Here is a 14832-nt window from a genome sequence, read left to right on the forward strand (position 1 = left end):
TGAACCCTGAATACAATGACTGGGCCAATTAACTTGACCAAAGAAAGTAAGTGTGGAATAAGTAGAAACTCCTCCTTTACAGAGACCATGCAGGGAATCAAAAGTTCACTGTGCCAGCTATACATATTAATTTGAAATCGTAAGCTTGTATTGTTGGTATCTTTGATTTTTAATTTCAGGGAGGGTTGGAGATATAATCTTTTATGAGGAGCCTAATAATGAATACTGAGTAATTCATCCTAATTTTTTTAACCTCTCTAGTAATACTACTGATAACTTTCATACTTGACATTTTCCCTTAACAGAATACAAAATATAAAAAGACATTTTAAACAAATCCTAAAGGGTGGATCATCCCTGTAGCCTCCTTTGTAGCAGGGACCCCCGTGACCAAAGACCAGCTGTAAACTACGCCTCTGCCTTTTCACTGTTATGAAGTGACTGGGTTTCATCATCCGACTTAATTTCAAGGATATGTGGCTCAGCCTGATTCTCTACTGCAGCATTCATAGGAGCAGCTTCTTCAGAGGAACCTGATTTGTACCTTGTGCTCTCATCCTTTCCAGGTACAGCACTAATTAAAAGAAGGGGGAAAAAGACAAAGTATGTATGACAGTTCAAAAAATGAAACAAATAGTGATGGCGAGAACAGTATGTTAGTGCTATGTTAAAACAATCTGCATTACCTTTAGTGAAATGCCTCCTATTATAACTTTAAATTGGTTCAGGATATTCCATTCCAAAGCGGCCCACTGACGAAGTGCATTTTCCAAAGTTCATTCATTCATTATTGAATCAGTTTAATTTAGGGCAGCCAGGCATAAAGTGGGGAACCGGTCCATTGCAGGGGCCATTTTCAGGTCTACTCCTGCTCAGTCATTCTGGGTCAGTTTAGTGTTACCTATTAAACTAATGTGCTTGTCTTTGGGATATGCAAGCAAAATGGAAATACCCAGAAGACAGAAGGTGAAGGGGAGAACACCAGCAATGATTGGACTGGTATTTAAAACCATTCTACTGAAGCTCTCTAGCAATAGTAGTATCACCACACTGTGGCAGCCTATATTAAACATAGCATTGCCAACCTATTCATGGCTACAGGAGGGTGCATCCTACCCCAGTGGCACTGAGAACTGAGAAGAAAGCAGCAGTTTATTGGGTACTGGCTCACTGCAGGACCCACTCATACATATACCCTCACAATGGGCTAACCTAAATGGCTTTGGGGTTGTGCAATGAAAGCCAAATCACTCGGAGGAAAGTCCACTCAATTTCCATCCCAGAATTTCAAACACTTTAGGCGGTAATGCCTTATCACTACAACACATTGCCATAATTTAAACATTACATTTTCTAACCTACTTTATCCATATCATGTTCATGGGAGAACAGTGTATATTCTAGTGTAAGAAAGGAAAGAGCTCTGGGCAGCACATTCATTCACTAACCAATACTGGGACAAAGTGGATCACCAATAAGTACACCCTTAGAGAACTGGAGTACCCTGAGGAAAGCCCCCAGACACATGGACAGAATATGCAAACGTTACATGGACTGTGACTGGGCTACAATTCAAAACCATTTATTTGAAGGTATTGGGCAGTAGAACTAATCATAAGATCACATTGCCTTATATTAAACATATCTTACAGGCAAGAAAGGCTTTGTCAAGCAGACCTTATTTCAATTCAACTTCTTATGAAGAAAGCTGATATGTGGTGGTACTTACTTCAGTTCCTTAGCGGTTTTATTTTCATTGATATTTTTTCCCTTCATCTTTTTGGATTTTACAACACAAACAACTATGACAATAATAATAGCAATTAAAATAGCTCCAAATATGCCTCCAACAATAGCTCCACTCATCTCTCCTACAAAAACACAAAAAAGTACAGGTATTATAGAGAAGACAGTATAAGGAAAAAATCTAAAAAAAAGTTATTCATTGTCAGCAGTTTTAGTAATAATACTGCATGAGCCTGGGCATGAAATACAGGGAGATTCACTCGAAAGAGGACCCAAATATTCTGTAATAACTCTCTCTAGGATGAAGTAATCTGAATGTAACAACGTGCAATGTGCTACTCAGTATATGGAGCTTCAAACAAGCCGGAATGTCCCTGCATCAGAGTGATGAGGTAGGTGCCGGACAGCTGTCGCGACATTTAACCTCCCAGTACCTCTTTACTCAGTCACTTGACTTCTCATCAGGATGGTGGTGTACAGTATTGAGCAACGTGTCATCATGGTGCGAACCTACTACGTCAACCAATTCATTTAAGCGATGTCAGAATCAACTGGATGACCATGAGTTAATGGAAGGTTACTCCCAGCAAGATGGAGCAACGTGTCACACATCGGCAAGGAGCATGGAAGAAATTGAGACCTTCTTCGGCAACACCACGGTCACCAGATCTGACATCACCAGACTTCTTCCTTTGGGGTATGCTCAAAGGAAAAGTCTATCGGAACAAGCCTTGCACTGTGGAAGATTGCAAAGAAAACATTCAACGTGATATTGTTGCTATTTCCCCTGAGACGCTTCCCAATATGTTCAGGAACATGGAGCACCGTGTTGAAATGTGACTGGCAGAAAATGGAAACCACTTCCAGCATCGCATGTAGTGCAATTGCTTACACATACATACAGTACACATAAGGTATATAGCATATTATTTTGGTTCAGATTGCTTCATCCTAACGGGAGTTACAACAGAATATTCGGGGCCTCTTTTGAGTAAATCTCCCGGTATAAGAGAAAAAGACAAGTAGAAAGTGAAATGATTACGATTATCTTAGAAGGCACCTCATATTCAGTGATCATTTAGTAATGACTAGGCCTAGATCTTATTATAATGGATACAACTTGTAATGTTTTCATATGGAGTTGATGGGTAATTTATGGGTAAACAGTTTTTCTAAGGCTGAACAACATGTCACCACTACAGACAACATTAACTAATGGTGGAGTTCACAGATCATCTGAGAGGCACTACTTTTTAAGAGCACTTACTTCTGTGATGCATTGAAAAACATAAGTTTGTATTACCAAATTAAGAAAGATATACTTTTAAAAAAAATCAATTGGACCCATCTTCACACTGCTGCTGCATACGCACAGCTGTTTCTGTTTCCGATAGGTGAGTAATTTTTCTGTTTTCCATTTTTGTCTAATAACTAATTTATATGTATTATATGTTTTCTTGCTTTACCACTGGCATGTACAACCAAAAACTCTATTACCTTTCTGACACTGCTAATAATCCAAATATTTAAGATGAATCAATAATGAATGATGAATAATAATAATAATAATAAATAATGAATTAACTGAACCAGGAAATTAGGTTATGGATTGTTCAATAGCCGCCTTACCTTGCTCCATTTTACTGTAGAGCCTCACTTTTCAAAATCATCTGAAGTATTTTAAGTTTTATGATCATTCTAAAAATTACTTTTACTGTTAAGTCTCATACCAACAACTAAAGTAAGTTATCATTCTTTTTCTTTTCTTTGTTTGGGCCATAGGAAGTCATATCCCATCCTGAAACACAATGGTACAAGACAGTTACCAATCCTGGACTGTGCCAGGTATAGCGGGGCAACTTAGGTTTAGCTTCAATAACAAAGATGAATTTTGAAAATATGTTTGTTTTTATTCATTTTGGTCTTCAAACTATGCAGTAATAATGTTTTTGACTACCAAAAAAGAGAAAAGTTGTCAAAAACACTCTCCAAATGGGTACATTTGAAAATGCTGTGACTCGGATAGTAGTAAGGATGTGGAAATGGAGTTTTTCAAAACCAATCTCATATGATTGTCATGGGATCATACACAGACTTTAGATTTGTTATGTTAATGACCTTTGTGATCTAATTTTTACTGTGGGGACAATTCTTTTCTAACTTTTTTTCATCAGCCAATGAATACTACACCTTGAAACACTCCCATATTTTATCAAATATATTTTGACAGGACTACCCCTCTATTTTTTCCATGGTTTGGCTTTTGTCTGCAATCTTTAAAAGCAGTTGACCTTCATCTGTCCAGATGAAGCAGTCCAATTTGTTTTTAACTCATTTTGATTTACTTTGGAATTGTTCTGTAAACAAATGTTCTTGGATGATAAGCCATGCATGTCCAAGAGGATTTATGTGTCTTTGTTGTTTCAGAGTGACTGAGATATGTTTACAAAATAATCTGATGGCAAATCTTAGACTCTCAGATCGAATTAATATGACTATGGCCGATGAGAAGAAACTCAAAGAGAATACTGCTTTTTTCCTAGTTTTACACATTGCATTTCAATCCATGTATTAAAAAGCAGTCAGAAGTACAATGTTGGTATATCCTATACATATCACATCTTAAATTCCTTAGCCTACCCATCTAGAGAGCAAAAATCAGAAGATTTAATGTGGAGAAGCTTGAGAAATTAGCATAAGTACTTTTAATAAAGGGAACCAGAATAAATATCTGCCAAATTCTAAAGAAGCTGATGTCATGATGCTGTATGTCTCATCACTACCATTCATACTAAACTCTCATACTAAATCAGTTTGAACAAAAGCATTCTCTTCCCATGGAATGCTCCCACACACTGGATTAAGCTCAATCTCTTTCAGCCCTGCTCAAGAATCGTTTTGAAATTTGCAGAATTTATTGTTTCATTAAATAGTTTGCTAGGTCTTGGCTTGATCTAGGTTGTTGTTTTAATATACATAAAGGATCGCAGTGTCCCTTGGACTGATATATTGTGTTGATATATGCATTTTGGTCACAAAATGTGACAGCAGAAGAACATTGCCAGCTATACTACACAAAAAGTGACGTCACTCTACCACAGCGTAGTCTATATTGCTAACTGATGTAGCATCAATGATGTAACAAATGTATAATAGTATCTATAATATTAATAAATATTGATGAACTTTAAACTCCATACAAAGGGCAACTCAGCTAGGAACACAAGGGAGGTAGCAAAGATATGTGAATTGTCAAAATATTGCTGCCATCCCTCTTTATTTGACTTTTTTCATGTACATTTTTGCTATAATGGCTATTGGTGTAATACCACAAATCTGGTATCCAGACCACTCTGCGGAATGCAAGTGTGCAGCTTTTGTCACTAACGTTGTCATGAAGCACCTTCTGATAGCCTTGTGTCTTTGTCTACTTCACTCTGGCTTGTGCAAGGGGTGCATTTGCCATTAGATATTTGTGTAATCTTGAAGAACGGCCATAGAAAGGTGGAAAAAGTGAAAGAGAGAAGAGCCTTCCTTATGCATGAAAGTGGTGAAGTCCTGGTTTCTCTTTCATATGCTGATAACAGGGAAAATGTGCAGAAACCTCCTGACTAATAAGCCTATTAATAGTTTTTTAATAAGATAATTGAAGAATGAACTGTTTTATATCATGGTGAAATAAAGCAGCAACTATGTTGTCATGCATGCACACCAGAGGGTCAACTTTCAGGTTCGTCTAAAGTGAGTAGTATCACCACGAGACAAGAGGTGGCGCTGGGGGGTCTTGTCCAGGGCCGTCTTAACGAACATAGGGGTCCACGTTTTTTCTGATGCCTATGTATGTTTCCGTTTTGCTATCAAAACATGGGCCCCAGTGTTCTAGTTTGCCCGTGGGCCTATGACGCTGTTAAGATGGCCCCAGTCTTATCTTCTTTTTTTCCTCATAGCATCCAGAAACTGCCCTTTGAGGGCACCAAAGCAAAGGAAGCCCCGCCTCTTCCAGTTGCCCTATACCAAAGCAGAACGCTCCTGGAAGGCGGGGTCTCATTTTGATGCTGACTTTTCTACTGTGCAGATAGACACAACACCGTAGTACTACTGTGCAGATCTAAGACAGAGCCTGTTGCCAAGTCATTCTAAAGAGAAAGACTGTATCTTTGAAACGCTGCATTGAGGCACGTATTTTTCATTGATCCTTTTACATTTTTTTGTTCCAGTTAAACAGGGTTTTGCCCTGTTGGCACCCCAAGGATTTGGCCTTTCCCTGTGTCTTGGCTTGCCCTGTCACAATGTGTTTAAGGGTGATATTTGGGAAAAATGGTTGGGGTTTTTCTGATCATCTTACAATGCTTTCATTTTTTCTGTTTTAAAATAATTAGAAATAGTTTTTCTATATCTAATTTTTTTGTTTATGACAGGTTTTCATGAATGAATTACAATTGGATAATGAGTAATGGCTGTATTAATTAATAAAACAATATATTAATTATATTAGTACTAGTAGTAATTGTAATTGTTAACTGCAATGGTCAAACATTCACTAATAATGCAATTTCATAAATAGAGGCTCTTAACTTCTACAGTAGTTGAGAACAGAAAGCCATGAAAAGAAAAATATTTGTGCTTCACTGATGATTGTACAAACCGGCTGTTTCTACCTGACAGCTAAATTCTGCATTTTTAGAAGAAGCGCTAAAACTATTGAAAAAATAATTGAAAAAAACAAATGATACCCTGCTTGCAACTAAAAGGGTCCACATAAGCCAGTCCGGCAAGTGTTAACCAGTGGCACCTGGCATCAGTTTGCATACCAACATACAAAAAACGGTTTTCAATTCATTCATTTATTCATTCATTTTTTTCAATCTGCTTTATACTCAATTAAACTGTTAACCACACTGTACCTCAATATTGTTAAAAGTGTAAGTCAAATTCAGACAACAATATGTAAGGATGTGCTCTGCTGATTTTGACAACTCTTTTAAATCATGCTGGTAAAAAAAACACATTATACGTTCTCGACCCCATAAAAATATACAAGAGCAGTACGTACCATGGGTTAATTCCACTGTACAAGTTGCAGATCCAAGAATGTTTGAGGCATTGCATTGGTATATGCCAAATTCTACCAGTGACAGGTTACTAATTATTAAACTTCCAGATGAAGTATCTGAGGGAAATAAAATCAATAATGAGTAAAAAAATGTTTCTTTTATTATTCTTATGGTGCGTTTTCTGGAATATCATTCCCTGACATTTTGAAAATGACCGCCCATTTTCATAACCTTTTTTTTTTGGTTCTAGGAAAAATCCTGTGACTCTTTACCTGTAATTGTAATTGATTTTGATCTATCGTACTGTATAACATGTGAAAAAGGCTGACTGCATTAAAACATTTCTAGAAATATAGATTGACTCACTAAACTAGATAAGGTTTTTCATAGCACTAAAACAGCCAAACACACAGTTTATTTAATTAATATTACTAGCAACCCCTCCATTGTCACAATAGAACAGTGGTTAGTGCTGCTGCCTCATGGCTCCAGCATCCTGAGTTTAAATCCCATGCCCTGTTGTTGTCTGTGTGGAGTTTATATGTTGTCCAGACATCTATGTGGACAGTCCAGGTCCTCTCCTCATGTTCTATCAGACGGTTTTGGCGAGTGCCCTCTTCCACATGGTGGTGTGCTGGGGAGGCAGCATAAAGAAGAAGCACGCCTCACACCTGGACAAACTGGCGAGGAAGGCAGGCTGTATTGTAGGCATGGAGCTGGACAGTTTGACATCTGTGGCAGAGCGATGGGCGCTGAGCAGGCTCCTGTCAATCATGGAGAATCCGCTGCATCCACTGAACAGGATCATCTCCAGACAGAGGAGCAGCTTCAGCGACAGACTGCTGTTACTGTCCTGCTCCACTGACAGACTGAGGAGATCGTTCCTCCCCCACACTATGCGACTCTTCAATTCCACCGGGGGGGTAAACGTTAACATTATACAAAGTTATTGTCTGTTATACCTGCATTTTTATCACTCTTTAATTTAATATTGTTTTTTTATCAGTATGCTGCTGCTGGAGTATGTGAATATCCCCTTGGGATTAATAAAGTATCTATCTATCTATCTATCTATCTATCTATCTATCTATCTATCTATCTATCTATCTATCTATCTATCTATCTATCTATCTATCTATCTATCTATCTATTGTGGAGGTTGGCCCGGACACAGACAGGCAGATACGTTCATGTCACCCAACACACGTTTATTTTCCATTATGTACAGTGCTCACAAACCCCACAGTCCCCAAAGTCCTGGTCACACAACACAATGCCTTTCTCTTCAGGCCACCTCCTTGTCCTCCTCCGACGTCATCCTACTTCCACCCAGCTCTTGTCTCTGTCTGAAGGGAGGCGGCCCCTTTTATATGCACCCGGATGTGCTCCAGGTGCTCCCCGGCAATCTTCCACCGGAAGCACTCCGGGTGTCCCCTCTTTTCTTCCCCCCAGCACTTCTGGGTGTGGTGGATGCACTGGGCTCCAAGGTCCCCAAGGCATTGGGGCGCCCCCTGGCGGTGACCACGGGCTCCTACAGGGTAAAGCTTCCAAGCTCTGTACCCGTGGCCCCCAAAGCAACCAGGGCAGTCGCCCCCTTGTGGTCTGGAGGAGGCACAAGCCCTGCTCCTGGGCGTCCCGGCTGGGTACCACCCCCATCCGGGCACCACACTATCTGTCTAATGTCAGGTTCATTGGTGACTCTAAATTGGTCTAGTGTGAGGATGGTCTGGCACCCTGTCTGTGGATAATTTCTGTCGTGTGGGACAGGCTCTAGCTCCCAGCGTATATGAATTTAATTAAGCAGGTTTGAAAATGTCATGTTACCCATCTTTAAACAAACACACTTGATCCAGTTCAGCTTCACAAAGGCAAGAATTTAATTTGTATGGGGTGCCAGATTATCAAATAAGAAACTCATGCACACACCAGTCCTCACACATAAGGGGCAAATCCAGAGTCATTATTTAAACTAAGACCTAGCCAAGAGAAAGACTCACACAGACACAGGGAGAACTCGTAAACACACAGTTTCCAAGATGGGACTCTAGAACTGGGAGATTACTGTTTAATCTAATAATAATAATGATAAATATAATAATAATGAAATATGAATGCTCATTTTCTTTAAAATGATGTTTCTGAGCTCATTCTCAAAATTTAAGGAGCAATAAGGCAGCTTCATAAGACTTTTTTTGGCTCAGTCATGAAGAAATACAAAGTCACTTAAGGAAACTTAGGGGGAGTGCATTTAAAATTAGAAATGTGCCTTTAATGAAAGGGGGTCGTTTTATGAAACTAACTAGCCAATAATGTGGTCTATATAATATCCTGGACCACTCATGGATCAGTAATTAGGTAATCAAATAATTTGGTTGTAAACTGTTTTTCTTGCTGCATGTTCTTAAAATTGTATTCCTTCTGAGTTTTCCATTCCTTGCTTACCCATGATTCCATTTGGTACTTTTTCGACACCATTCTCAAGTTTACTCCATGTGTATAGAGGAGAAGGCAACCCCATGTTTGAGGAACACGTCAGAGTTATCAGATGACCTCTTTCCTCAGTCCCATGTGCCGCACAGTATGGTTTGGAAGGTGGAGCTGTGAAAGAGGACAACACCAACACAATGTTATTTGAAAATACACTGGAATCACAGTTCATCAATGAAAATGGTCAACGATGACCAGCTCTTAGCTCAAGAAGGAACAGACTACTAGCTTGAGAAGTTATCCTTAATATTTCTGTAACAATTCTAAGTACATACTTTACTGATTACTGGCAATGCTGCTAATACATACTATAATGCATTTATATTTTATAGGCATTACTTTCTGCAATTAGGACCCCTTCAGCATTGTTCTGGGTCAAGCATACAGTTTGACATTTGACAGAAGTCCCACCCAAGCATTATCCAAACTGCATAACAGAGTTCAGAGTTGCAGGGGCCAAAGCCTAAACTGGTAGCAGCAGGTACAAGGCAGGAACCAACCCTGAATGGGATGCTGGTCCATCCCACAGATTTTTAAACACACAAACACACTTTTCTGGTGTAAATATAACTACACACTATTTTTTTTTTTTTTTTAAGTTTCAAAGACTATTTGTGTTACAGAAAACTAATACCATACAATAATGAGCCAAACATTATGACCACCTTCCCAATGTGCTGTGTGCCACCGAAACATGACTCTGCAAAACCTCTGAAGGTGCCCTATGGTTTCTGACACCAGGAAATTAGCAGCAGACCCTCTAACTCCTGTGACTTATGAAGTGGAGCCACTGCAGATCAGACTTGTTGTTCCAACAACTTCCATAAATGCTAGACTGGTTTGTGATCTGGGGAATTTGGAGGCCAGGGCAACACCTTGAACTCTGTATCATGTTCATCAAACCATTATCAAACAATTTCAGCAATATAGCAGAGAGGATTGTCCTGCTGGAAGATTCCACTTTCCATTGGGCCTAAGACGTTTTTCAGGTTAGTTGTGAAGAAATGTCATGAAGGGAAGTACCTGATGTGCAATGATGGCTAGGGATCTGCACTGGCAATTGGAAGGTTCCCTGTTCGAATCCCGTAAATGCCAAAAAAAAGGGACTCTGCCCTGTTGGGCCCTTGAGCAAGGCCCTTAACCTGCAATTGCTGAGCGCTTTTAGTAGTGAGAAAAGTGCTATATAAATGCAAAGAATTAATGATGTTTAGGTAAAAAGTCAAATGAACGTCCACATGAATGCTAGTACAAAGGTTTTCCTAGAAGAACGTTATCCAAAGCATTACATTCCCTCCACCTGTTTGTCTTCTTCCCACAGCATAACTTGGTGCCATCACTTTAGCATGTAAATAACATACTCGTAATCAATCATAAGTATCATTAAAAATTATCTGCAATTTGTGCCACAGCAGCCCTTCGGCTGATTTGTACCAGACAGGATAGCCTTTGTTGACCTCTCACATGTTTTCTTTCCTCAGACTAACGTCAGAAAATACTCACCACAGCTGAACATAAGCACCTCCCAGGTCTTGCTGCTTCAAGAAAGTTCTAACACAGTCATCTGGCCAAACCGTTTCGGCCCTTATCAGAGTCACCCAGGTCTTTACGCCTGCACATATCTTGTGCAATAAGCACATTGACTATGAATGCCTAATGTCAGCTTCCTGTCAAATATAACCCTAACCTTTACATGCACTGTTGTTACAAGACAGTCAACATCAATCGCATCATATAGGAGTGGTCATAATGGTTTGGCCCATCAGAGCATTTGCCGTGATACTTAATTTGAAAAGTACTTTAGACTGTAAGTCACCAAATACGTTTTAAACATACTTATTATTCAGCCTATTTACTACTCCTGTCAGCACAGAATATCTTCAATTAAATACCATACAACACTAAGAATGTTAGACTGCAGTGCCTTATGGGAACAATATATGGTCCTGCCTAGGCTACAATTCTTTTTATCACTCACATTGGTGCCCCCTACCTACTGACTTTCTTGGCCATTTAGCACACATACCAGGTGTACTGCATTTAATGCTCAAAGCATGCCAACACTAACATATGCTATATCTCTCCTACCAAACTCTGAAGGCTTTCTGGGAAGCTTGCCTGTGCCCTAGGTTAAGCTAGTTTTGCCCTTTTGTCCCTTGGCAAAAATTGCTATGTTGGTACCTGTTTACTAGACAAAACAATTAAAAAAAATGAAATATAAATCTCTAACATTGAGCCCTACGTCATCAGCATTATTAAAACTATGTTCAAGATATCTAATACACCAACAATATCAACATTCCATTCTTAATATTTACCAGTTTCCTAACAACCATATTGAGCATATTATAAGAAACTTAAAATATTTCTAGCTACAGATTTGGTTATTGTAGGGCAGGGGTGTCAAAATCAGAACCTACCAGTGGCTATAACTTTTCGTTCAAACTGCTTTCTTCATTAACAACTGATTAGCTGCTAATGGAGCAGACATATTTGACTTGACTTTAATTCACTTGCGTTTTAAGATACAGAGCCATTGATCATTTCTTTATTCTTAACCAGAAACCAAACAATAATGAGATGTATACCCAGTGCTGGTTGAAGCCCATTTGGAGCCCCAGGCAGGGGGGTGGATGGACGTCACCCCTCATTGTCCATAGCGGATAGTCATTATTATTAGATTTCAGCAACCTCTGTGTGTGTGGTTGGAGGGGGTTGGGGGTTTACCACTTGGTGTTCCTTTAGTAGCACAAACGGAGCCCCTTTGTGAATATACTATGGCCTTTAAAAAGTGCATCCCTTGGTGTACTTTCGTAAATGGTGCCCAACGGGTAACAGCACCCACTCAGTATCATCAGAGTTTGATGAGCAGAAGGAGGGTCCCCCTTTGGTGTCCGAAGCATGCACCACTTATCTTTCATAAACGATGCCCTTCAGCTAACAGCACCCTTAGCGGTAACCTGTGTCGCATAAAGGATTGACTGGCTCTGTGTAAACCAAATCAACTGGTGGTCAAATTTAATTGATCCCATTTTTCCCAGTGTATTCATTATAGAATATCTGTTTTAATAAAATATTTCAATAGAAAAAAAATCTACAGTTTTTGAAATGTCTGACGTGGCAGAATGAGAGAACTATAGAATTACATAACTTGTTTCATTAACAGTAGGATTTGGCTCCTAATTATGAAACTGCTTGTTTGAGACCCCTGAGTTAATTGCAAAGATGTTGGCCTGCATTGCTTCTTTTTATTGTTTGGATGTGTAAGGGAAGTACGTTCCTGTATGAATTTGTAAAGTAGTTGAAACTGTCACCCTGCTTAACTAGCACATCCTGATATCATTGTACTAGAACATAAAGTTAGAGATGACATTATAAAACTTTTTAACATTATTTCTCTGGTTATTTACATATAAGATGTCTTATTCTATGAACCAGATATTTACCTTAGACGTTAAAGTGTTTAACTATTTTGAAACCTTAAGATAATACGTAATGGCACAGGGATGTTTAAATAATATACCATTATCTGTGTGGTGACTGGTATAAATTAAAATATATTTAAATATGTACTGTAAATTAACCTAACTAATGAACTGCTCTGTTGGGACTAATTAGCCTTGCCATAGAGAACTCATCTGTTCACATGGCGTGGCTCCACTGGCCAAGTGTAATAAAGAAAATCAAAACTGGCGTTCTGAATAAAATTCAAGTTAATTAAAATGAAGGTAAAAGCAGTCTGTTCCACTTGAAACAGTAACTGGCTACTAATTAAGAAAGTGGTTGGAATAAAGACCTGCGGCCACTGGGGCCTTGCAAGATCTGACTTTGGCACCCTGCTCTAGTGTTTTTATGTCGTGATACTTGCTCTGCAGGTCACTATCTGAGCAATTCCATCTCCAGATAGTGTTTTAATAAAGGTAACAGGTCAAATGAATGAAATGCATTTACCTTTTTATTCTTAATTATGAAGAAAATTGGCCAAAACATTTTAAGTTTGCACTTTAAGCATGGCAGAGTGCTAGTATTCAGATTTAGTGATGGCAGGGGACACCAAAGTGTTTGATAAACTGCTTCCACATATTTTTGTTTCCATTTGTTTTTTATTGTTAGAAAAAAACAAATCTAAAACATGCTTGGTAGTATCCTATGCTAAGACCTTATTAAAATAAAATTTCTGCCTATCTTTCTGATAGTTTTGGGTGCTGAATAATGCAAGGCCTTTAACAACACACTTAAGACTAAAACCTGATTTCACTGCCTGATGAATGATGTATTGTAGTAATGTACCCACTTTACTATCACACAGTTAGAAAAGGATGTCCTATTACAATTTAGAAAAAAATCAATTTCATTTAAGAGAAACTGTCCAAATCTTTTTTTATTAGATGTCATTACTTTATTAATGTTGCTCTAACCTAAGCATGATGAATCTCTGATAACCTTAGAGTGGCCTCAATATCTTTAAACAATTGCTTTATATCAAATCCTCTAGTTTGCTGTCCCCTGGATGGGTAGGGAGGTACATCATATCTGAGTTACATGACTGATCAAAGTAATTTGTAATTCATTAATTTGAATTCAGTTTATACTTACAGTAAAACATTTTTAAAGACATGTTTCTTAGATGTACAGTAAGTGCAGAGGTGCGAGGATCACACTTACCCAACACAGAAACAAGAATCGATGCTTGAGTCGTTCCTTCGATATCAGGTACATTCATCACCTCACAAACATAAGTGCCAGAATCAGATGGCTGCATGTTGGTGATGTTTATGGTTGCAGAATTTGGTGCTGAAGCGAAGACTCTTCCACCATACTTGGGTGGGGTGCTTCCCTTTCCATTGATGTACGCATATACCTAAAGATAAGCATTACAGATACTCAAAAAACCTCTTTGTTTTGTGTTCCTTTCCTTTTTTATTATTCCACCCAGCATCATGGCTGAGCTGGACTGTATTGAAACACATCCAAGAAAGAATGCTGGTTCATTGCATTGTGCACACAAAAACATTCACGTGGACAGTACGTTCAGGTGGGCAAAGACAGCATCATTGTTGCCAGTTAACATGATAGTATTCAAACTTCTAAAATCAACTGAGATTCCGACATGAAAGAACATTACAGGGTTATGAGGAGCCAGAGCTTTTCTCACTGTCACTGGATGCAAGGCAGGAAGCAACGCTGCCCGGGGTGCCAGTCCATTGCAGTGATTATTCATGCAAACACTCACACTTACTAACTCCGAATCTAAAACAGGTTTAGGACGAAGGATTCTTATATTGTTTAAGGAATCTGCGAAAGTTTAGTTGTAAGAAAGCTTTAATGCAGATGATTGTTCTTTGGCCTGATCGCTAAATGTTTAGTCTTCTGCTTTCATTGTGCTACTTAGTGAAAAGTCAAGCAAAATGACACCTTTTATTGGCTAACTAAAAAGATTACAATATGCAAGCGTTCAAGGCAACTCAGGCCCCTTCTTCAGGCAAGATGTAATACAGAAACTGGAGTTCCCTACATCTTGCCTGAAGAAGGGGCCTGAGTTGCCTTG

The 14832-nt window shown here is 38.8% G+C and overlaps 1 protein-coding gene across 1 annotated transcript in view; it reads right to left on the bottom strand.

Annotated features, from left to right (window-relative positions):
* Positions 1-251: 251 nt before the first annotated feature.
* The window catches only part of LOC114661542 (V-set and immunoglobulin domain-containing protein 1-like), a 47306-nt gene continuing 32725 nt past the window's right edge, over positions 252-14832 (bottom strand). The window contains exons 3-7 of the mRNA XM_028814675.2: positions 13950-14145; positions 9243-9398; positions 6800-6916; positions 1730-1871; positions 252-574 (exon numbers count right to left, since the gene is read on the bottom strand). Of these exons, the coding sequence (XP_028670508.1) occupies positions 409-574; positions 1730-1871; positions 6800-6916; positions 9243-9398; positions 13950-14145 (777 nt within the window). The 3' untranslated portion in view covers positions 252-408. The remainder of the gene's footprint in view (positions 575-1729; positions 1872-6799; positions 6917-9242; positions 9399-13949; positions 14146-14832) is intronic.

Source organism: Erpetoichthys calabaricus, chromosome 12, assembly GCF_900747795.2.
Source record: "Erpetoichthys calabaricus chromosome 12, fErpCal1.3, whole genome shotgun sequence".
Lineage (NCBI taxonomy): Eukaryota > Metazoa > Chordata > Cladistia > Polypteriformes > Polypteridae > Erpetoichthys > Erpetoichthys calabaricus.